The sequence below is a fragment of the Giraffa tippelskirchi genome, chromosome 11 (genome assembly GCF_054371585.1).
Source record: "Giraffa tippelskirchi isolate mGirTip1 chromosome 11, T2T-mGirTip1v1.2.pri, whole genome shotgun sequence".
Taxonomy (NCBI): domain Eukaryota; kingdom Metazoa; phylum Chordata; class Mammalia; order Artiodactyla; family Giraffidae; genus Giraffa; species Giraffa tippelskirchi.
Window position 1 is genome coordinate 118,827,200 of NC_137285.1, and position 25,738 is coordinate 118,852,937.

General features: G+C 40.0%; 2 protein-coding genes and 1 pseudogene across 2 annotated transcripts; 1 reads left to right on the forward strand and 2 right to left on the reverse strand.

Moving 5' to 3' along the window:
- The first annotated feature begins 5,777 nt into the window (after positions 1–5,777).
- LOC145527169 (olfactory receptor 5P6) lies at positions 5,778–6,708 on the forward strand. The gene has a single exon (XM_081544704.1). The coding sequence runs from the start codon at positions 5,779–5,781 to the stop codon at positions 6,706–6,708; it is 930 nt and encodes a 309-aa protein (XP_081400830.1). The 5' UTR covers position 5,778.
- A 5,745-nt stretch (positions 6,709–12,453) lies between these two features.
- LOC145525253 (olfactory receptor 10Z1-like) lies at positions 12,454–15,599 on the reverse strand (annotated as a pseudogene).
- An 8,375-nt stretch (positions 15,600–23,974) lies between these two features.
- On the reverse strand, positions 23,975–24,907 carry LOC145527102 (olfactory receptor 5P1-like). The gene has a single exon (XM_081544537.1). The coding sequence runs from the start codon at positions 24,905–24,907 to the stop codon at positions 23,975–23,977; it is 933 nt and encodes a 310-aa protein (XP_081400663.1).
- Positions 24,908–25,738: the final 831 nt, after the last annotated feature.

Consider the following 25,738-nt stretch of genomic DNA (forward strand, 5'->3'; position numbering starts at 1 on the left):
ATCATATATAGAATATACCATTCTATGGTAGCAGAATAACACTCTTCTCAAATGTACACAGAGTATTTTCTAGGATAGATAATTGGGTGGGAATAGTCTTATCTCTCCTAGACCTATCACAGTTCTGAAGAGAGAGACAGGCTCTGGCATTGCAAGCAGATTCTTTACTGCTGAGCCTCGGAGGAAGCCCTGTACCACCTAGTCTGCAATTAATTCTCCCTAGTGTTTTTTTCATTTCAGCTATTGTATTTTCAATTCTCATCAGTTCTTTTTATATTTTCTAGTTCTTTGTTGAAATTCTCACTATGCTCCTCCATTCTTTTCTAAGTTCAGTGATCATTTTAATGACCATTGTTTTGAACTCTTTATTAGGTAAATTACTTATCTCCATTTCATTAGGGTTTTTTTTCTTGGGGTCTTATCTCATTCTTTCCCTTGATATCTCTAATTTTCTTGAAGAGTTCTCTAGTCTTTCCCTTTCTATGTTGGGTGGTTTGAAATACCAGACCTGTCTGCAGGTCTCCTGTGAAATCTGTGTCCATACCAAGAAGCATTTGAATCAGTTCTAATGAGGTGGATGAAACTGGAGCCTATTATACAGAGTGAAGTAAGTCAGAAAGAAAAACACCGATAAAGTATATTAATGCATATATATGGAATTTAGAAAGATCGTAACGATGACCCTATATGCGAGACAGCGAAAGAGACACAGATGTAAAGAACAGACTTTTGGACTCTGTGGGAGAAGGCGAGGGTGGGATAATATGAGAGAAAGCATTGAAACATGTATATTACCATATGTGAAATAGATCTCCAGTCCAGGTTCAATGCATGAGACAGGGTGCTCAGGGTTGGTGCACTGGGATGACTGTGAGGGATGGGATGGGGAGGGAGGTGGGAGGGGGGTTCAGGATGGGGGACACATGTACACTCATGGTTGATTCATGTCAATATATGGCAAAAACCACCACAATATTGTAAAGTAATTAGCCTCCAATTAAAATAAATAAATAAATAAAATTAGATTAAAAAGAAAAAAGGGGGAAAAAAAAAGAAGCAACAGTTAGAACCAGACATGAAACAACAGACTGTTTCAAAATAGGGAAAGGAGTACATCAAGGCTGTATATTGTCATTCTGCTTATGTAACTTCTATGCAGAGTACATCATGAGAAATACCAGGCTGGGATCAAGATTTCCAGGAGAAATATCAATAACATCAGATATGCAGATGACACCACCCTAATGGCAGAAGTGAAGAGGAATTAAAGAGCCTCTTGATGAAGGTGAAAGAGGAGAGTGAAAAAGCTGGCTTAAAACTCAACATTCAAAAAACTAGGATAATGGCATCTGGTCCCATCACTTCATGGCAAATAGATGGGGAGACAATGGAAACAGTGACAGACTTTATTTACTTGGGCTCCAAAATCACTGTGGAAGGTGATTGCAGCCATGGAATTAAATTAAGATGCTTACTCCTTGGTGGGTGGGGGGTCCAGGAAGGGGAACACAGGTAAACCCATGGCTGATTCATGTCAATGTATGGCAAAAACTATTACAATATTGTAAAGTAATTAGCCCCAACTAAAATAAATAAATTTATTAAAAAAAAAAAAAGATGCTTACTCCTTGGAAGAAAAGCTATGACAAACCTAGACAGTGTATTAAAAAGTAGAGACATTACTTTGCTGACAAAGCTATGGTTTTTCCAGTAGTCATGTATGGATCTGAGAGCTGGACAATGAAAAAAGGCTGAGTGCTGAAGAATTGATGCCTTCGAATTGTGGTGCTGGAGAAGACTCTTGAGAGTCCCTTGGACTGCAAGGAGATCAAACTAGTCAGTCCTAAAGGAAATCAACCATGAATATTCATTAGAAGGACCGATGCTGAAGTTGAAGCTCCAAAACTTAGGCCACTGATTCGAAGAGATGACTCATTGGAAAAGACCCTGATGCTGGGGAAGATTGAAGGCAGGAGGAGAAGGAGATTACAGAGGACAAGATGGTTGGATGGCACCACTGGCTCAAAGGACATGAGATTGAGCAAACTCTGGGAGATAGTGAAGGATAGGGAAGGCTGGCATGCTGCAGTCCATGGGGTCGCAAAGAGTCAGGCATGACTGAGCGACTGAACAACAACAACACATCTCATTCTTTCATTTGGAACATATTCCTCATCTTTTCATTTTGTTTGACTTTCTTTGTTTGTCTATGAAATTAGGTAAAACATTACCTATCCTGGTCTTGAAGGCATGTGCTTCTAGGGGAGCATCCCTTTGCAGTCTGTGTGTACTCAGTGGCTTCTGAAATTAGCAAGGACCGTGACTTCTCCTGGCAGCCATCATCTTGGATTAGAGCTGGAGACAGAGGGGCTGAAATCAGAGCCTGGTGTAAACCATGGATTCTCCTGTGGATTGATGGCAGTTGCTGCATTGGTAGCGATATGACTGGAGCCAGAGCGGCTTAAACTGCAGCCTAGAGAAAGCTGCATCTAGTCTTGAGACATGCTGGCAGTCACACACTGGTGGGGGGTTGGCAGAGAGGCTGTAGCTGGATACTGGGGTGGAATGTTCTGGGGCAATCTGGCAGGTTAGCCAGAGCACCAGGAACTTTTCAATCTTCCACCTTTGCACTGAGATGGAGAGCAAGTGAGTCTGTGGGTGTACTTTTCAAGAGCAGATCTCAGTTTTCTACAGCCTTCTGGTAAGCCCCCCTGGTTTTCAAAACCAGGAAATGGGGCTTACCTTCCTGGTGCTCAACCTCAGGGCTGGGATGCCCAATGTGGGGCTGAACCCCTTTCTTTTTAGGGAGAATCCCTGAGCCTGTGATAGTCTCTTCCCCCTCTGGGTTGCCCACTGGGGGTGTGGGTCCCAACTTGAGCATTTCTCTCCTACTAGACTCTGTGTGGTTCTTTGTTTGATCATAGAGTAATTCTTCTAGTCTTGAAGTTGCCCTCAGAGAAAATTGCTCTATTTGTATTTGTAATTTTGATGTGTTTGTGGGAGGAGGTGAGCTTGGTGTCTTCCTAATCTGCTATGTTGATTGCACCTTCTTCTACCATTTTATATTTGAAGTTTTGTTCTTAACCTGATATATTAACCTTAGAACCAGTATTTAGTTATGAGATAATTTATTATATTTCTAATAATTATCACATGGAAGTGCACAACTAGGTAAAAACAAACAAACAAAAAATTCGATTGCTTGAGAATTGACAGAACCCTCAAAGATCAGTTACATTTGTGTGAGGTGCACTGTTCAGTATTCACTTGAGAATGTGATAATGACCCTTGGTACTTTTGAATTCACATTTGAATCTCGAGAATCTTCAGAGATTTATCCTCAAAGGCAAATAATGAGATAGCACAGGTGTTATATTACAACAATGAGTTTGAATTATTATTGCAAGATGAATGAGTTCTCATTCAATGACTCATTGGAAAAGACCCTAAGGCTGAGAAGGATTGGGGGCAGGAGGAGAAGGGGACGACAGAGAATGAGATGGTTGGATGGCATCACCAACTTGATGGACATGGGTTTGGGTAAACTCTGGGAGTTGGTGATGGACAGGGAGGCCTGGTGTGCTGCGATTCATAGAGTCACAAAGACTCGGACACGACTGAGCGACTGAACTGAACTGAACTGAATGAGTTCTCATTTTTAGAGGTAAAATTGTTGGCTTTTGTAGGTTAATCAGTTATACTGACTTAGCACGCATGCACATGCATGCATGCACTGATTTTTCAATACCCACTTGAGAACACTTTACTCTCTGAAGTTGTATCTGTACTTACAAGTCACAGTGGAGAAATTGGGCAGCTGCTATCCAGCAGTAATGTAGCAAATAACCTTGAGTGAAAGTTGCTAAGTCATGTCCGACTCTTGGTGACCCCATGGACTATACAGTCCATGGAATTCTCCAGGCCAGAATACTCGAGTGGGTGGCCATTCCCTTCTCCAGGAGATCTTCCCAACCCAGGAATTGAACCCAGGTCTCCCGTATTGCAGGTGGATTCTTGACCAGATGAACCACCAGGGAGACCAGCAAATAACGTTAGCTGAATTAATCTAAGTTTCAATAGTCTACTTAGTGTATGTGCTGTGCTGTGCTTAGTCGCTCAGTCGTGTTCGATTCTCTGAGACCCCATGTACTGTAGCCCGCCAGGCTCCTCTGTCCACGGGGATTCTCCAGGCAAGAATACTGGGGTTGCCATACCCTGCTCCAGGGGATCTTCCCAGCCCAGAGATCGAACTCAGATCTCCCACATTGCAGGTGTATTCTTTATCACCTGAACCACCAGGGAAGCCCGAGAATACTGGAGTGGGTAGCCTATCCCTTCTCCAGGGGATCTTCCCTACCACAGAATCAAACCAGGGTCTCCTGCTTTGCAGGTAGATTCTTTACCAGCTGAGCTACCGGGGAAGCCCACTTAGTGTATAAATAGGCTTAATTCAAGTGATAATGATTCCTCATTTTTTCACCCATAAGACCAGAAAATTACATAGTCTTTCAATGATATTTAAACTTGGTATTTAACCAATAAGTATTATACGATAAAATTCACTAACTAACTAAGATGCTTTGAGGACTTACTGTTTGTAAATATCTTGGAAAAACTTCCTTTATTTATTGTTCGGAAGACTTAAGCTTAGAGGCAACCAGAGGCTTTAGACAAAATTGGAAATATAAAGCCAAAAAACTTGCAGATGAGTTTCAACCTGGCAACTTGCTGGGTGAAACTGAGTAAACTTCTTATCTAAACTGGAAACTTATTCAGCAGTATATTATGTTGAAACTAATATTATTTGTTCTATTTTACTCCAATGTAACATCATGACATTAGGAAATAATCAGATTTCTTTGAATGTGTGTAGTTTAATTATGTCCTAGATATTAAACATGTAACATTTTGCATAGAGATTATATTGATGTTTCAAACTAATTGAGAGTATTTAATTATAAATGTTAAATAAATATAATACATTTATAATAGCTGATTTCATTTATAACCTTAAGTTTCCTTTCCATTTCTTCTTTGTCCTATTAAGAAAATTGTATTTCTCCTTTTAAAAACGTGATCTTGTATTATTGAGAGAAATTGTAAACTTTGTAATTAACTAGGTATCTCATTTATACTTTACTTTTCTGAAAGTAGGAAAGTAATTTGCTATCCACCCATATCCAAGAGACTTGACTTCATAGTAACTATTCTTTAATTTCATTTATAGCATACTATATAGTTACTGAAGGAATGGACCGGATTCAAACTACCAAGATGAGAGTCACATCTTGATTTTACCACTTGCTGTGCAAACTTAGCTGTTATATTGTCAAAGTCAGTTTCATTATCTATACATGAGATAAAAATACATACTATTATTTTATATAAATTAAAATAGAACTACATAGAAAATTATTAACCCAAGGCCTGCCATTTTGTAAATATTCAATAAATGTTAACTATTATATTATATAAAGAGAAAAAGATACACATTATTTGAAGCAGGTTTTCCAGTGTTACTGCTGAAAACAATGTTTAGCATATAGAATATTCATTATATAAATAAATAAACTTTTCTACTCTAAAATTTATATAAAAATAAAAGAATATATTTTTTTCACTCTAAGGTAAAAAAATTAGTCCAAAACCATCTTGAATAATTTGTTTATTTTGATAATAACTTCTGTGTGTATTAAGAACAAGGAAACCATTCAATAAAAAATTTCTTTAATGTAATGTTTCATCACAGGTTCATTACAATAGGAGCTACCTTATCTCATGGATTCCCTGGGGCAAAGGAACGATACTGCGATGACAGGGTTCATTTTACTGGGCTTAACAAATGATCCAGTCCTTCGAATCATCCTCTTCATGATCATCTTCTGTATCTACCTGGTGACCATATATGGGAATCTCAGCACAATCATTCTTACCAGAATCTCTTCTCAACTCCATCATCCCATGTATTTTTTTTTGAGCCACTTGGCCTTTGCTGACATAGGCTATTCATCTTCTGTTACACCCAATATGCTTGTAAACTTCCTGGTGGAGACAAATACCATCTCCTATCCTGGATGTGCCATCCAGCTTGGTTCCGTTGTTTTCTTTGGGTCATCTGAGTGCTTCCTTTTGGCTGCCATGGCATATGATCGCTTTGTGGCAATCTGCAGCCCACTGCTATACTCCACCAAAATGTCCACACAAATTTATGTTCAGTTACTCACAGTGGCTTATGTAGCTGGTTTTCTCAATGCTTGCTCTTTTACTATTTGCTTCTATTTTTTACTCTTCTGTGGACCAAACCGAGTTAATCATTTTTTCTGTGATTTTGCTCCTTTGGTTGAACTCTCCTGTTCTGACATCAGTATCCCTGCAGCTGTCCCCTCATTTACAGCTGGCTCCATCATTGTGGTCACGGTGACCGTCATAGCTGTATCCTACCTCTACATCCTCATCACCATCCTTAGGATGCACTCCACCGAGGGGCGCCACAAAGCCTTCTCCACCTGCACGTCCCACCTCACAGCAGTCACTCTGTTCTATGGGACCATCACATTCATTTATGTGATGCCCAAGTCCAGCTACTCAACTGACCAGAACAAGGTGGTGTCTGTGTTCTACATGGTGGTGATCCCCATGCTGAACCCCCTCATCTACAGCCTCAGGAACAATGAGATTAAGGGGGCTCTGAAGAGAGAGCTTTGTTAAAAAACTCACTTCCTGCTCTGTGCGTCCATTCTCCTCCTAAGTTCTTTGATCATTCTTAGGATCATTACTCTGAACTCTTTTTTGGGTAAATTGCCTATCTTCACATCACTTCTTCTGCAGTTTTATCTTGTTCTTTCATCTGAAACATATTCCTCTGCTGCCTCACTTTAAGCTGCTATTTATGTTTTTATATCTGTAGTACGTGTGTGTATGCTAAGTTCCTTCAGTCGTGTTCGACTCTATGCAACCCTATGGACTATAGTCTGCCAGGCTTCTCTGTCCATGGGATTTTCCCATGGGACCAGAGTGGGTTGTCATGCCCTCCTCCAGGGGATCTTCCCGACTCAGGGGTCGAACTCATGTCTCTTAGGTCTCCTGCATTGGCAGGCAGGTTCTTTATCACTAGTGCCTCCTGGGAAGCCCATATCTGTGGTTGAACCTTGGAGAACTGGCCCTCTGTAGGAGGCATCCTACACATCCCAGCAGTAAACTCTCCTCTCATTCCCCAAGCTATATGCTCTAGGAATCCCCCTAAGAGGGTTGTGTGGGTCCTTCTGTTGTGGTGGGCTGACTATGCCAGTAGTCTGGTTGGCTGCCAGGTTCAGCCTTGTATGGAGGCTGCTGGCTGCTGTTTAGCAGGGCCTGGTCACGAAGTGGCTGGTTGTGGAACCCAATGGGACGCCAGGGCTAGCAATAGCTCACTGGTGGGTGGATCCAAGGTCCTGAAGACTCTGGGACTGTTGTCCACCTGCTGGGGGGTGAAGCCAGGCCCTGGGTTAGTGCTGGTCTTCTGGCAGCCACACTCCAGGGTCCAGGGGTCCTGGATCTGATTTCAAATCATTGGTAGGGGGATTTGGGAGTCCTGAAGGTTGCATTGGTCTGCTAGTGAGCAGGGCCATGGCCCAGCTTGTCCCAGGTCAGGATCTGGTCTACATTCTTGTGTCTGTCCCCATGGGTGAGGCTAGTCTAGAGGCTTATCAGGACTTTCTTGTGGGAGGGGCTAGTGTCTGCCCACTGGTGAGTGGAGCTGTGTCCTGGGCTGCATCTAGAGGCAGCTGCGGGCTCTTTAGTCTTTAAGCAGCCTGTCTGCAGAAGGCTGGGGCTGTGTCTCCACCCAGCTAGTTGCTTGTACTCAGGTGTCTCAGCATCTGTAGGCTGTTGGGCTAATGAGCTGGAGGAAAATTTCCAAGATGGTGCTTGCCAGCATCAGCCTCTACCAGCACCAGCATCTACATGGTAGACTCTGCTCCCAGGAGTGGCTGCTGCCAGTGTCTTTGTCCCCAGGGCGAGCTGTAGCTGCCCCCACCCCCTCCAGGAGACTCTCCAGGATCTGCAGGTAGGTCTGGTCCAGGCTCTTACAGTTATTGCTCTTGACTGGGGTCCCAGTGCCTGTGGAATTTTGTGGGCACTCTGAGTGGAGTCTCTGTTTCCCTAGCCGTGAGGGGCTCCTGCAATTAAACCCCGTTGACCTTGAAAACCAAATGCTCTGGGGGCTCATGTTTCTGGTGCTGGACCCCTAAGCTGGGGCTCAGAACTCTCGCTCCTGTGGGAGAACCTCTGCAATATAATTATTCTCCAGTTTGTGGGTCGTTGCTCAGCTTGGGGGGTGATGGTGTTTGATTATATTTTGAGTTTGCCCTTGTTACCTGTTTTGGTGCTTTCTTTATATTGATGTATTTAGTTGTAGAAGATCTTCTCTGGTAGGTTCTAGTCTTTTTCACTGATGGTTGTTGTGCAGATAGTTGTGATTTTGGTGTGCTCCTGAGATGGAAGTGAGCTCAGGGTCCTTTTACTTTGCTGTCCTGCTGGTCTCCCTAAGGTCAAAATGACCTTTGAAGTCATCTTCTCCTGTGTGATGAAGACTGTTTTGTTTTCCTCTGTGCTTAGCCTATCTTCACTTACTTACAGTGCAGAGACCTTGTACCTAGCACTTCAGACCACAGTTCCTGCTGTGCCAGCAACTCAGCTTGGGGGTAAAGAGAGAGCTTGCTAGAAATGTGTGTTCTTAATTTGTTCTTTCTTTTAGTATTTGATATAATAATGTACCATAAAATAATAACTAAAGAACAAAGGGTGTCTGTGGTCAAAATATATTGGTCTATGTGTTATTAGCTAATGTGAAGGCTCTTAGTAAATGTCAGGGCTAGATTTTTCCCATATCAGAGAGTAAACTAGAGGCCCTTAAATAAACTGAAATTTAATTCTTAATTAGTAACCCAAACTGGTTAACATGAAAAATAATCCTTTGAAAATTCTTTTAAGTTTTATTCATATCTTTTCAAAAGTTGTATTCTGGTACAAGTCAAGGAAGGCTATTGGACTGTCAAACCTTTAAGACTGGGTCCATTTCAAAAGTAGCTTGTCCTGGAATGAGTACGATAGTTATAGTTATGACTGAGTATATTCTGAGAGGAGACAACCAAGTGGAACCAGACAGTGAAATTATTAGAGACATTCTTTTTGCATGGATATCTGTCGGTGATGGTCTTTTTGGACCCCCCCAAAATCTGTTTTGTGTTCTTAAGTCTGACTCCAGCCTAGTTATAGGAGACTTCATAAAGAACAGAGTAGATACCCCTGACCAAACCTGCTGTGAATTCTGCCAGATCAAAAACAGGTGATTTCTCTGTGGAAATAAGCAGGGTTCCTGAATTCCTAGGGGGTGATAAACAAGCTATTTAAGTGACTTGTTTGTGGTCAAATGCACAGCCTAGTTTTATGTGTCAGTTTTGCTAGGCTACAGTGACCAGTTGTTCAAACATGAGTCTAGATGTTGCTGGGAAGGTAATTTTTAGATATGATTAATATTTAGACTTTGAATAAAGCAGATTACTGTCCAAAATGTGGGTGGCCTTCATCCAGTCATTTGAAAACCTTAGGTGAAAAAACTTAAGTCCTCTTAAAAAGAGGGATTCTGTCTCCAGGCTGCCTCTGGATTCAAGACTGTGACATCAACTTTCTGGAATTTCCAGTTTCCTGCACTGTCCCTTGCATTTTGGAATTGTCAGCTCCCATAAATGTGTGAGCCAGTTCCTTTAAAACAACTAGCACCACGACCATCATCACAGTGACTCTGTTTTCTCTGGATAATCCCAGCTAATAGAACTCTAACCATCGCTCCTTTCCCCTCTCTTATTATCTTACTACTCATTCTCCATATACCAACCATGGCATAAATCTAACAGGTTAATTCCTTTGTTAATATCCCCCAAAGACTTTAAGTAAAGGCAACAATTCTTAACATGTCTTATGAAGTCCTGAATGTGGCCCCTGTTACATTTCTCTCTCTCAACACTTCTCCTGCACTCCCCAGACTCTCAGACTCTATGTATTATTGGTCTTCTTTTAAAAACCATAAATATGTCTACATTCTTTGCCACCATAGGACCCTCTCACGTGCAGTAACTCTACTTGAATGCATTTTCCCCCTCACCTGGGTAACATCTACTTAGGCCACACGTATCCACTTAAATGTTTCTCGTCCTCCTGGAAACCCTCCTCAGGCTTCAGACCAAATTAAATACACCTGTTACCTCTCTGAAGCACCCTGCATATTTTTAAGAATATCCAGGGCACTTGCAGCTACAGATTCAGTATTTGTTTTCTCCAAAATGCTGGACTCCTCATACAGACACCTTTAATGTCTTGCTTTTCCTCTGTGTCTGTTCTTACATGATTTCTGGAACATAGTAAGCATAAATGTATATTTAAAATGTATGAATAAAACATTAATAAATGAATGGATGAATGAAGTTTTTGCTCTAGCATGAACCACTGACTTGGCAGCCTTTGAATCTGTTGAACGTCACCCTGATACAAATTGACTGAATGTTTATGTCAGATCCTGCTATACCTATAATTGGCCTTTACACAAACCCATGCTCACCGCGATCATACCAGTGCCTTGACACTGTTTAACACAGAGTGGCAACTATCATTTCAGCCTGTCTTAGTAAAAGCTATGTAATCACTCTGCTGAGTAGTGTCTCGATTTTGTCTTGGCATGGTTGGAGACACAGAGGAGAGTTAGAACTTGTACAAGACAAATGTTAACATAGCAATAACAAGAATGTTAGCAAAGGAGCTAACAATAGGAGTTTGTTCATTACCTTCCAGTTACAGTTCTTAGTAATTTACAAACAGTGACCCAATTAATCCTCAGAATAACCCCAAAAGGTGTTTTTTAATTCATCCTTTTCTGAAGATGTAACTGAGACACATAAAGTTAAGCAAAAGTTCAGGGTTACAAATATCCTCTTAATACTCTGATTTCTTTTAAGGTACATACTCTCTGTGGTCAGGCAGAATGAGGGGCTCTTTGAAAATACTTTACCACTAGAGGGACTTTCATTTGTGACACATTTCATTCCTTTCTGTTCAAAGTATGCAGACTTCTACATCTGGATATGTCAGGCAAACTTGTATTAGACCAAATTTCTGTCACAAAATCAATAAGCTAGAAAAATATTGTTAAATATTTGAAGGCATAGACTTCTCATTTCATAGAAGATGAAGTTGCTCTATACCCTTTAGGTTCTCCCTCTTATTAAAAACATCCCTAGATAAAATAACAAACAAGCTTAGGAAGATTGTATATAAGATGGAGAAGAAGGCAGACTCGTAGGGACTTTACACTTGAGGAAATCCTATAGGCCTGAGTTCCTGTGCTTTCTTATTGCTTCCATATATCCTGGACAGGATGCTGCACAAGCCTCCAACCCAGAACCACCAAGAGACACAAAAAGACAAAAGAGTTCAAAGATAAGTCTGTTCCTTCTAGCCAAGGAACTGGGGAAAGGGTGACCTAACAGAATAGAAAACCTTTTGGCAATACCTGCCCCACTGCAGACAAGCAAGAGTGGAAAACCATACCTGTCTCCTACCTGCAGGATTCACCAGGGTCAAGTACCCCCCTCCCCAACCTTTGATTCGTCTGCTGGGGTATTGTCATGGGGGTTCCAACAGGGAAATGAACCTCCCCTGGTCATTTGGCAGCAACGAGACAATGAGGGAATGTGAGGGGGTACTAGTTGGTACTCTACTTCCCTATAATGATGACCCCAGCCTTGTAAGTGAGGGCCCAATGGGGATCTGAGTTCTACCACTACCTTCAACAACAGAGTAGTGTGAACCTGCTCTCCACATCCTCCCTTCCCTAGTGGCAGGGGGTCCAGTGAGGAACTGACCTTACTTGGAAGAGAGGAGGTGTGCAAGGCAGTGGGGTGTTACCCTACAATGGGGAAGGAGACAACAGGGCAGTGGGAAAAGCTGAACTTGTCTCTCACTCAACTACAAGGAGGCAGTGGGAGTCAGCACTCCATTTTTTGCCAGAGCTGTGTGCTCAGCAGGAAGCTGAAGTCACACACACACATACACGCACACCCTAGTAGTTGCTGTGATGAGGGACATCCTCCTAAAAAAGATTGAATCTGGCCCAGAGTCTCTTAATATGATATCCTAAATGTCTCTGTTACAATAAAAGTCACTGTCACACCAAGAACTAAAAAAATCACAGTTTGATGAGGAAAGGTAATTTATGCCTACATCAAAATGAAAAGGATGCTGAAATGATCTGACAAGGATTTTTTTTTTTTTTTTTTCTGACAAGGATTTTAAGGCAGCAGTAAACAAAGCTTCAACAAGCAATCATTGAAATTTTATTTCTTTGTTAAAAAAAATTTCAGCAAAGAAATATAAAATATAACCAAGGGAAATTTCTAGATCTGAAAAACATAATCACTGAAGTTAAAAGGAAACAATGGGATTAAGCAGAAGTGTCAGTACTGTATATGCCATCAGCATATCTTCACAGACGGAGTCACTGTCCTTGGCCTCAAATAGACAAAGCCAGAAAATCCATAGTGTATGCACACCACAGTGAGAAGCAAGTTGAGAAGGCCTTATACCTCCCCTTGGCAGAAGGCATCTTCATGACTACGAACCCAATGAAGACGTAGGAAATTATAATTAAAATAAAACTGCCCACCAACACAAAGTCAGAGAGCACAAAAATAGCCATTTCACGAGAGAGTATAGTCACAAGCAAGGCAGACCTTAGGCAAGACGTCGCAAAAGAAGTGCTGGATTGTGTTGGAGTCACAGAAAGACAAGTTGAATACAACGGTGACGATGCACACAGAAACCAGGAACCTAACCACTACCCCATCTGCCAACATCAGTTGAAAGTAGATCTTATTGGTCATGAAGATGGAGTAGTGGAATGGGCTGTGAATAGCAGTGTACCAGTCGTAGGCATGGCAGCCATGAGGAAGCAGTTATTGCCTGGCAGGAAGAACTTCGGTGTGGCACACTCAGGAAGAGAAATGGACTTGCTGTCTGATAGCAAGCCCACCAACATATAGGGGATGATTACCGTAGTGATACAGGTTTCTTTAAAAACTTTTTTTAACTGGAGGGTAATTACTTTACAATATTGTGATGGTTTTTGCCATAAAGCAACATGAACTGGCCATAGGTACACATGCGTCCCCTCCCTCCCCACTCCATCCCTCTAGGTCGTCACAGAGCACTGACTTTGGGCTCCCTGCGTCATACATCAAACTCCCACTGGCTATCTATTTTATACATGGTAATGTGTATATTTCAGTGCTATTCTCTCAAATCATCCCACCCTCTCCTTCCCCTACTGTGTCCAAAAGTCCATCCTTTATGTCTGTGTCTCCTTTGCTGCTCTGCACATAGGATCATCAGTACTATCTTTATAGATTCCATATATATGCTTTAATAGATAATGTCTGCCTTTTGTTCTGACTTTATTCTGTATAATAAGCTCTAGGTTCATCCACCTCATTAGAATTGACTCAAATGCATTATTTTTTATAGCCGAGTAATATTCCATTGTGTATGTGTAAGTGGTACAGGTTTCTGAAAATGAGAGACCACAGAGAAAAAAAATACATGGGGGTTTAAAGGTTGTGATTGAGCTTTATGGCCACCATTATGGATGCATTTGCAGCTAGGATGGTCATATGGGAGAAGAAAGTTATCACAAAGAGGAGATTTTGCATGTCTGAGAAACTGGAAATTCCCCACGGAAGGAATGTGCTCAGCTTGGTATGATCACCCATCCTCCTGGTGCACACAGCAGCTTTCCTCCAAAGGTACAAGGTTATTGAAATGAAAACTCTGAGATGAGTATAAACTATCCTTATATACCAATGTCACCTAGACTTCAATCAAGGTGAGGGACCTGAGCTTCAGTGCACCTCTTTGTGGGAGAGTCTGAGAATGTGATGCTAAATCCAGTTGACTGAGGTCAAGTTCAGGAATTAGAACAGTGAGAATGATTCTAGTGTGGGAATCTGGATAAATGACAGAGTGAGCCCAAATGTCTTCTCGGATTATACTCACAAAAGCATTCTTATCTCTCTTTTCTAAAATGTATCTGCAAGTAAGAGGGAAATATAGTAAAATTATTTTGTTCGCACCCACAGGATTTTGTAATGCTACATTTTGCAAATGCTCTGTCAGATATAATGGTAACCTGGCACTCAGGAGTGCTTCATAAACTATCACTGCTGAACGAATAATTCAATCATTTAAATCACTTAAAATATAACTTTAAAAAAAAATATGGAGATAAGTGAAAATTTTCCAAAAGAACTTTGAGTTTTCCTTCAATGAAATCCTCTCCCATCAGTTTCACCATGCAGTAGCTCTGAAAGTAATGATTGTGACAATGACCTAACCACATAAATGAATTTAACATATTGTAACTTCTATTGGGTTTCCATTCATGGTAATATTTAAAACTTGAGATTTAAAATATCATTAGTTCTTAATATATATCAAATATATATCAGTAACTTTAAGTTCTTAATAATTTCTAATTGAAGGTTTTTTTCCAGATGCCTAATGAAATATTAATGCACTAGCTTGGAGTCAAAATGATTTTGAAGGCAATGTCTCAGAGTGGCATATTCTGATCATAATGTTCTAATCAAATTTTGGCTTTTTAAGCAAAACCTCCAGGACATTTTCTAGCAAAGTGGTTTGCTTTGAAGTGAAGACCTGAATGGAATAGACTCAAATTCCTCAGATCAACTTTGTAAATAATATTTCTATTTCAGTTTTTCATTAAACATTTGCTCTCATAAGAGGTGAAGACAGACATGAAAACACTCTGTAGAATTTTGATTTTAACTTCAGTCATTGTTGAAGGGGAAGGAGAAGAAAAAAAGGGAGGAATTGGTGGTGGAAAATGAAGGAGTGTGCAAGAGAAATAGAGAAACACTAACTGGAAATTATTCTGTAAGACTAACACATTTGAAGAGTTACTTTTTTTTTTTGCACTGTAGCTATGGGCAAAGAATACAAGAGGAGTCAGGACAGGTAACCAGCACCCACTTAATACCCATAATATGTCAAACAATATGCTGAGGCTAGACAGAGCTGCTTCGCATAGTCCTTACAAGTCTGGGAGCTTGGAATGTCTATTTTGATTTTATAAACATAAAGTGAGTTTTAGAGTGGTTAAGTGATTATGGAAGTTGTGAATTTATTCAACACATATTGACTACATGCTTATGATGGGCCAGGCAATTTACACACATGAGACACAAAATGTAACCAAACACATAGGATTTCTATGATGAAAAACTGAATGGCTACTTTCGTTTGTGGAGTCAAGGAAGCCCTCGAGAGCATTAACCGCATGGTTCACAACCAATTCAAAGACCCTAAGATGGGAAACTCATCTACCCAAGCAATCTTTCTAGACCCAAATGGCTTGTCTTTGAGACCCTTCCACTCTCCTCTGAAGGTTTTTGTCTATTTACCTCTAAAGGAAACATTTTTCCTTTATTGCTTTAACTATCACTTACCTTGTGTGACTCTCTAATTCTCACTTCTACCGTATAGGAAGCTTCCATTTCCTTTGACACATTTCCAGGCCAAAATGTCCTTTATGTATTGAATGTAAGATTTTCAGAACAGAATTGGTCATATTTCCCCCACATGTCAGAGTTTCCTCCTGTACTTCCTGATTGAGTTACTTGCAAACATCAGGAGCTACCATCAGACCCCGGTTTTGGTTTTTTTCTGATATTTCTGCACTTAAATTCATTGCCAAAATTCCAGGTGTCCTTTTGCCATCACCTTTCTGTTGTTGCTGTTTGTTTTCACTCTCTCTGCTCTTGTCCTGGAACTATCCAATAGGGTAAATATGATACCTAGGTAGTTTTCCATTAGTCACAAATTTGTTGCATTTTTATCCACTGCATCATGACCAGATATTCAATTTCTAAACAGAGGATATATTAAGGCACTAATGGTATCAAAAATAGTGAATAGATACACACATAAGAGGAAAGCCAAACACCCCAGTATGATATCTGATGCTCATCACAAATGGATCCCTAGATACCACTCCTGGCTGTTTCCACCACATCCCTCTGCGTACCCTACACTCAAACCAGACAGCAATGCCCTCTATTTTCCAAACACATCACGATCCTTCATGCTGCTGTGTCTTTGCACGTGGTGTCCCCTCTGCCTCAGTCTTCCCTCTTCTGTTTTACTTCTATTAGACTTTTACTCATTTTTCAGAAACTAGCTTGAATTACTTTGATATTTCATCCTCTCTTGTTGTCCACATTTCCTAGATTCCAGGAGCCTAACTAAAAAATGTCTCCTGCTTTCTACTCCATCACTCAAGTGGATTTTTGCCACAGCCTCTATTCTTTCCCTCTCCTGGTCCTTCACCTCTTACCAGCTTTTCTATGTTCAATCTGTAATCACTGTACATCACATTTTAGATTTTTAGGTATCTTCTGCTTACCAACTAGGTAATACTAATAACTTCTAAACCTCATTGCATGCTTCAGCTATACTATCTCATATATCCTCATGGCTATCCTAAGAGATAAGTGCTGCTATTATGATGTTTGTAGTAAAGAAACTATGGCCTTAGAGAGTTACTTAATTTACCAGAAGTGATACAGCTGGTGAGTGCACATGTAGTTCATAAACACAGAGAGGCAGTGAGAACCTAGAGAGTCACTTACTTGTGTGGCTAATTGATTTTTAGGCTTGCCTCAGTGCAAATGCCCTCACCTCATCTGCCTCCAACCTCTCCTACATGGGGACCATCCCACTGTTTAAAAAAAAAAAATTGTATATGCTTCATGACTCTTCTACTATGCACATGTTTTCTTATAGTGTTCTTCCTGCCCTTTTCTGACTGCTAAAAGAGCATTCTTGGAAAGACAGTTAAAATGTCACTTCCCTTGAAATTCTCCTCAAACCTTCCTAAGTGTGTTAGTCATTTCTTCTTCTAGATTCTCATCAGTTTATTGTGAAGAGGTTAGGTTTTTGCTCTTTGGGGTTTGTGCATGTATGCTTAGACAGAGCAGAGAGTTATTTTAAAATTTTGTATGCCCCAACTGCATCTAGAGCCTAGTGATAGTAGAATTTTCACTAAGGTTAGTTCAGAGGCTACGGGGCCGGGGCGGGGGTTGGGGGCAGTGTGGGTCAGGGAACAACCATGTTCTCCAGAAAGCCTCCATGCTTATACTTCGGTGCATTTATTAACCCCTCTTCAATACACCACTTGCTCTACTTAGTACTAAAGATAGTTGGTTTCTCTCTAAGTGGTTTTAAGAATACTATCACGTAGCATCATGAACGCATGTATAGATGCTTTCTGCATTCTTGCTGAACTTAATTTATAACCACTTCTCAAAACTCCAGCTATGGTTGTTTAAAATCTAGGAGAAAGAAACTACCATTTCTGAATTCTATACATGATCCCATTTACTGTAGTATGAAATTACAATTGACCTCTATAAGTGGTCATCACCAAGGGGCATAGCAAGAACGGCTAGGGAAGCTTTATGCAAACAGTGCATCTCCACCCATATTCGTTACAAGTTTTTTGCAAGCCTCTCCAAGGGGAAATGTCTGCAGAATGAAGGTTAGGTACCCTGCATAATCTGTATTAATTTTGGTTGAGAACTTTTGACTTTTATCATGCTTTTATTTTCAAATATGCTGATAACATGTTTTTTTCTGTTTAACCAAGTCTTACCCTCTGTATTCACCTGGCTTTTGCCTTGAGTTTACCATTCTATTCTCTTTTCTGTTCTTGAAAGCTTCCCCCATGCAGTTTTCTGGGTTCTATCTCTACCAGGAGGAGGGAATTGAAAATTCCCTGTAATTTTCCAGGGAGTTGTAAACACTGTAAATTTCAACACTGTAAATTTCCAGCTTATCTGTGCTTATAGTTTCTTTAATGTAACAGGCTGTTAATACCAAATGGGTACTTGATTATTAGAAGATATAGAATATTAGAAGATACAGTGTCGCAGAAACCAGTACTCAAGAAACCAAGCACCACATTCGGAGAGTTGGAGAACTCAGGTTTATTACACCGGCGGGCCCAGAGGAGTTAACACTCCAAGCTCTGAGCCCCGAACAAAGGGATTACAGAGTTTTTATAGACAGACTATAGTGGGTAACACTAGTTTTTAATAGGCTGGTTTAAACTAAGGAGTTTCGCGTGCACGCGAACAGCAGTCAAGATGGGAAGGGGATGCTTGACCTTTGCACAGACAGGCATGATCAAGCAAGTTTGCAGGGGCCAGACGATTGCAAAGAGCAGGACAAGGGTGAGTGAGATAAACTCCAGTCCCTAGTATTGCAAGTCCCCACTTTCTGAGACTACGTGACCTATGTGACCTAGACTTTGCAAGGGGCAAGCTGAGTTACAGAGGCAGAAAGAGAAGGAGATTATGCAAAATTTTAACTTTTCTTCTTCAATAGAATAAAAATTAGAAGATATACAATAATTTTAAAGAGCAAAAGCTCTTAAATTCCCACCTTTCACAGCAGGATAATCACCTTCTAGCCCCTTAAAATTATGAGTTTATTAAACTGAAGGAAGAACTGACAGTCTCACAATTCAGGTGTGGCTTTCTGCAGTTCTTGTGATTTCATGTATTCCATAATTCAGGGGGAAGTTTTAAGGCTGCTTTTTTCCTTTGAATGTCTGTGAGTATTCCCTCTGACATTAGAGTCCCTATAACATAAAGGTTGTATTCTCCACTCCTTAAAAAAGATTTTAAAGAGATTCCTCAGGCCATCAGAGACCATTATTTTGAGACTACTGCTTTAGATAAGGAAATGGCAACCCACTCCAGTGTTCTTGCTTGGAGAATCCCAGGGACGGGGGAGCCTGGTGGGCTGTCGTCTATGGGGTCGCACAGAGTCGGACACGACTGAAGCGACTTAGCAGCAGCAGCAGCTTTAGCTACCAGGCATCTTGTGTTCTGTCGATCTGTTATCTCATGTGATATTGTCAAAAATGTTTTTTAAATCCTGACATACCATAGAGAATTTTTTAATGATGTTTGCACTTACGATTCTGAATAACAATTGAAGTGATGGAAACTCAACTTTAAAAAAAGAAAAAATCTTGGGATGTAGATGATTCCCTCAGGGATATTTTGCTTCCTACACAATATTGTTTATATTATAATTCTGAAAGTTTGCCATCTCTCAGGTTTCCTCTTCCCAATACACAGGGCAAGGGAATGGCATGGCATGAGAAGCTATTGCTGGGGGAACATTCAAAAAAAGAGAGTAGAAGAGAATGAACACAGTATGAGCACTTTCTAATGAGGCAGCTCTGCTGGGAAAGACCTTGTTGGAAAAGAAAATCCTCAGTTATGGATTGCCAATTGTGATATCCACAAATTGCTCCTGTTTGCCTTTATCATCCGCTTTGGCTTTCAGAGTCTTCCCTACCACCTTCCGCCTAATGTACTATCAAGTCTTATCTCCAATATCTGCTCTCATAACCTCAAAATTGTGGCAAGCCACTCAATACACCATCTCCTGATTAAATTCTACACCTTGTTCTGAAGTCTGTTCTGTGTGAAAATTCCTTTACCTATCCTGCTTCTCTCCTCCTTACAGTTTTTCTTTGAGATTATTCCTCACCAAATAACTTGCATACAATTGCTGGCAAAGGCTCTGTTTTTGGAGAATTTTGTCCAGGGACAGTTTCAATGCATACATAGAAATGAGGATGGCAGGCCCTTTATTATGCACAGCCAAATTTTAAAAACAATCAAGTATAAGCATTTGGTTCTGATTACTGAGGGAAGAAATGGCAATCCACTCCAGTATTCTTGCCTGGAGAATCCCATGGACAGAGGAGCCTGGTAGGCTACAGTCCACAGAGTCACAAAGAGTCGGACATGACTGAGCGACTTTACTTTCTGATTACTGGCCCAGATTCCTTCTCAGTGAGGAGCTGGTTGAAACCCTTATCTATCATTGCCTGTCATATAGTCATACAGACTGAATATCTGTCTATGAGACTAACTGCGTCTGTCCTTTGTGGTGCTAGGATTTCTGCCTCCAGCTAAATGGCTCTGATTAGTAGAGTTGGTACTTTTTTCTTATGCATCTATTCAGAGGACAGTTATGAATTCTGAGTTAATATAACTGATTTTCTATGGATGTCTGTGATATGATCTGCTGAAGGCAGAGGAGGCTGCATGTTGTGGCTGTTCTATGTCTCTCTATTTAGATCATTAGTCTATCTTTACTGTTATTTTCAGCCACTACTCTTTCAAATGCAATGTAAGTTAGCTACAGGAAGGGTAATAGGAATAACAGCGTCATTTCCTGTTAGAAAATGGAGCTACAGTCATGTAATTCTTCTCAATTATGAGGAAATGTGTACATCAGATTTTTAAGCTAACACTTTTAACCATCTTCCTAGAAATGGAAACAGAGCATTAATCAAGAACCAGTATATATTTTTTAAAACTTTTTTTGTGTGTTGGAGTATAGCCAATTAACAAGCAATGTGATAGTTTCAGGTGAGCAGCTAAGGGACTCAGCCAAACATCCCCATGTATCCATTCTCCCCCAAACTCTCCTCCCATTCAGGTCACCACATAACATATTGAGCACAATTCTATATGCTACCAGTATATTTAATTGAGCAGAAATTAGGAAATAAAGCAAGACTCAATTTATTTTAATAGCTTTCAATAACACTCTCTAAATGTAATGCAATAAAGCTAGAAATCAATAATAAAAGACAACTAGAAATCACTCATATATTTGGAAATGAATTAGCACACCATTAAAGAACCCCTCAATTAAAGAAAAAATCAAATGAAAATTAGAAAACAACTGAATCATACATATAAAACTTATAAAACTTGTACTACAGATATATCAGTTTTTTGGAAGGAAACTTTTAATAGAAATACTAGACAAGAAAAAAATTAAAGTCAGTAACATTTGTGTTAATTTTCATTAGTTGAAAAATAAAACCCAGGATTGTAGGATGAAAAAATGGTAAAACTAATAGCAGATATTAAATGAAAAATCAACACACAGAGACTTCCCTGGTGGTCCAGTGGTTAAGACACCACACTTCCATTGCAAGGGGCATCGGTTCAACCTCTGGTCAGGGAACTAAGATCCAGCATGCCACACAGTGACCAAAACAAACAGACAAAAAACAAAAAAAAAAATAAGAGGAACCCATTTGTAGGTCCTTGAAACAAAACCAACCACACAACAGAGAGGACCAAAAATGCTAAATATTTGATTTTTATGGTGATGTATTGGACTTATTGTGCTATTTTTTTTTAAGAATAGAAAGTCTAAATAACCAATACAAGGGAGGTAAAAATGGATATAAGTACAGATTGGTGGATATTGATAGGATTATGAGTAATTGTGAATCCCAGAGTAATTAGGCAAGAAAAAGAAATATAAGGCATCCAAATCAGAAAGGAAGAAGTGTAACTGTCACTGTTTGCAGATGATATGATATTATATAAAGAAAACCATAAGACTCCACCATAAAAATGTTAAAAACTCGAAATTTTGTGTTGGGATATAACCGATTAACAACGTAGTGATAGTTTCAGGTGAACGGTGAAGGGATTCAGCCTTGTATATATTAATACATGTATCCATTCTGCCCCAAACTCCTCTCCCCTCCAGGCTGCCACAACAGTGAACAGAATTCCATGTGCTATACAGTAGGTCCTTGTTATTTATCTATTTTAGATATAGCAGTGAGTACATGTCCACTCCAAACTCTCTATCCCTTCCCCTAATTCCCCTGGCAACCATAAGTTCATTATCTAAGTCTGTGAGTTTGTTTCTGTTTTGTAAATAAGTTTATTTGTATCATTTCTTTTTAGATTCCACACAAAAGGGATGCCATATGATATTTCCTCTTCACTGTCTTATTTCACTTAATATAACAATCTCTAGGTCCATAAGTGTTGCTGTAAATGGTATTACTTCTTTCATTTTAAAGGTTGAGTAATATTCCATTGTCTATATGTACCACATCTTTATCCATCCTTCTGTCAATGGACATTTAGATTGCTTCTATGTATTGGCTATTGTAAACAGTGCTACAATGAACACTGGGATACACGTATCCTTTAGCAACATGTTTTTCTCTGGATATGTACCCAGGAGTGGGATTGTAGGGTCATAAGGTAGCTCTATTTTTAGTTTTTTAAACTTGCTCAAACTCATGTTCATTGAGTCAGTGATGCCATCCAACCATCTCATCCTCTGTTGTCCCCTTCTCCTCTTGCCTTCAATCTTTGCCAGCATCAGGGTCTTTTCCAATGAGTCAGTTCTTTGCATTATGTGGCCAAATTATTGGAACTCCAGCTTCAGTGTGAGTCCTTCCAACGAATATTCAGGACTGATTTCCTTTAGGATTGACCGGTATGATCTCCTTGCTGTCCAAGGGACTCTCAAGAGTCTTCTCCAATACCACAGTTCAAAAGCCTCAATACTTAGAAGAATTAACTTAGCAATGTATTATAAATAACATCCCATTTGCTTCTTTCTATGTTTCCCAATCCTTACTTGTTTCACCCCATTACACTGAGTCAAGGACTTTTATAATCTGTCCTGCTTTCGATGCTCTAAAAAGTTGTCTCAATATTTACATTGAGTTGAGAGCTCCTGAACTCCAGAAAAAACCCTCTTCACCCTTCCAGTCTCAGGTGATGATGTAAATAAGGGTAGATTATTATGTAAGAAATACATTTACCACAATCTTTGGCAACACTTCTAGTTTAATCAATGGGTATTAATTTTTATACATCTATGTTATGGAACCATGAATGTTGCTAGCATATTAATTGCAATGCTTAGATTTCAAAGATACCATTTTAAATTTCTACAGCTAAGGAAAGCTACATTACGCCAAATGGGAGTATTTGTAACATGTCCTTAAATATCGTTAGAAGAAAGTGTTAGTCTCTCAGTCATGTCCAACTCTTTACAAGTCCATGGACAGTAGGCTGCCAGGCTCCTCTGTCCGTGTGATTCTCCAGGCAAGAATATTGGAGTGGGTTGGATTCCATTCTCCAGAGGATCTCCCCGTCACAGGGATTGAACCCAGGTCTCCTTCATTACAGGCAGATTCTCTACCATCTGAGCTAAATATGGTTAGACTTCCAGTCAAATCATGTAATTGTGGTGTCTAGACCTTAATTTCTATAGATATAAACCCATAAGGTTTCCCATTCTCATCCCTGTTTTTGGAGTCCTTACAATCTAGACTAACTTGGTAGTAGAGTTTGTTCAGAAGACTGATTTAAAAGCACAGGTTTAGGCTTGCTTGTCCTATTCAAATTCTATAGACTAGTAACAGTGCCGAAGAAATGCATGGAATCAGAGGACTTGATTCCAAGTGAATCAGAGACTTGAGTCCATATCTCTCAAGACAAGCTATTGAATATCTCTCAGACTCAGCAGTTTCATCTGTAAAATTGAGGTAAATTGTTAATAATCAGCATCATGAGATTTTGTGAGAATTCAGAGACTGATTGTACAACTTTCTAGCTGCATCATTCTGGGCATCTACTTAACCTCTCTGTGTACCAGATAATTTATTTGTCAAATAGAAATAATAGAACAACGACTACATGGTTTTTATGTGAAATAAGCCAGCTAATATACCATTGTGCTAGAATAGGGCATATTATAAGTAGAAATTATTGTTTGCTAAATAAATTAAAGTCTTAGGCATCTACAGGTGTTAATATGTAATAGTGAAAATAATTGTTATCATTATTACTAATTCCAAGATGTCTACCAGCTGATTATAAGTATATACAACTGAGAATAAGAAATATTATGATTTCAGTTTAAGCACCCAGTAAAGCAGTATTTAGTAGGTTCTAAGTGCGATACTGGTAAACAAAAATTTATAGGTCATCAGAAATGTTAAGAACAAATCCTAAGAATATACTCGGACACTTACCTTTCTCAGGGCCTCCTTTACGTCTCTGTTCCTCAGACTGTAGATGAGGGGGTTCAACATGGGGATGAACACTGTGTAGAACACAGACAGCACTTTGTTCTGGTCAATTGAGTAGCTGGATTTGGGCATCACATAAATGAAGGTAATCGTTCCGTAGTAGAGAGTGACTGCAGTGAGGTGAGAGGCGCAGGTGGAGAAGGCCTTGTGTCTCCCTTCAGTGGAGCGCATCGTCAGGATGGTGTTGAGGATGCAGATGTAAGAGAGAGCTATGACAGACACTGTGACCACAAGGATAGAGCCAGAGGAGATGGAGGGGATAATTTCAATAGTGGAGACTTCTGAGCAGGAAAGTTTCAACAGAGGGGAGAAATCACAGAAAAAGTCATTTATGTGATTTGGTCCACAGAAAGACAGAGTCAATAAACAACTAGTAAATGTCCAAGCATTGGCACACCCACCCAGGTAGGATACCCCAATCAAGAGAACACAGACTCTGGGGGACATGTGTGTGGAGTAGAGTAGGGGCAAGCAGATGGCCACATAGCGGTCATAGGCCATGGCAGCCAGCAGGAAGCACTCAGCTGACCCAAACATGACCACAAAACACAGCTGAGCTTCACAGCCAGCAGCAGTGATGGTCACTCCTTGTTTCAGGAATCCTATAAGCATCATAGGTGTGACGGATGTGGTACACCCACTGTCCACAAAAGCCAAATGACTTAGAAAAAGGTACATGGGGGTGTGAAGCTGGGAACAGGTTCTGATTAGAATAATTATGCTGATATTGCCTACTAAGGTGATAACATAGATTCCTAGAAATATCACAAAAAAGATGACACAAAGTGTAGGATCCTCTGTTAACCCCAAAAGGATGAACTCTGTCACGCTGGTGTGGTTTCCTAACTTCATGTCCTCTGGGAATTGTTCCTGTTGAGGGAAATTTTAAAATTCATTTAAAAAAATGTTTTCATTCTACACATTCTTGGTGTTCTTTGGTTATTCGTTACACTTATTCATAATGATTTCCCCCTCTGCCTAGCTGTAAATATGGTGTTGTACAGGATTCTTTTGTCCCTTTACACAAAAGAAGAATGATTCAACCTCACTCTCTGGGAACTCAGTTATATTCTTTTATTTATCTAATGTTTATTCTAAAACCCCTTTCCAAACTTTATTTGTAGAAAGATCTGTCTTCCAAGATCCAGGTCTATAGTTCCAGTTATCTTGGAAGTCTCCAGTTAGAAATCCCACGAGTACCTCAAACTCAGCCTCCTCCAGACCAAACTCATCCTTTCATTAGACCACTCCTCCTGTCCTGTGTTTGTGGAATCCACAATCCACACAATCGCTCATGTCTGAAACATGGAGGTATTTTGAACAAACAGCTGAGAACCTACTGCTCATTAAAGAATATGTTCCAGCTTTTTGATTGATCTTCCTTAAGTGCACTTAAATCACTCTAGTGCCAGGGGTGTTAATTCTATGAATTCTATGTAAAAAAACATCTGTTTTTGGTTTCTCAATTGCTCTCTACGAGTCTAATGGCACAAACCATCTCCTTTCAGGGTTTAATGACACAAACCATCTCCTTTCAGTACCAAAGCAATGATACTTGAATACATCCAGCACACTTCCACTGCCTTCCCTTTACCAAAATTAACATTCATAGGTCAGCTGCCCATTCCACCTGTGGCATACTTTCCGGAACCCTCACGGCTCTGCTCTCAGCTTCTGAACATA

What these genes read in the sequence shown, in the direction of transcription:
- LOC145527102 (XM_081544537.1), bottom strand. Translation starts at nt 24,907, where the DNA reads ATGAAGTTAGGAAACCACACCAGCGTGACAGAGTTCATCCTTTTGGGG.
- LOC145527169 (XM_081544704.1), top strand. Translation starts at nt 5,779, where the DNA reads ATGGATTCCCTGGGGCAAAGGAACGATACTGCGATGACAGGGTTCATT.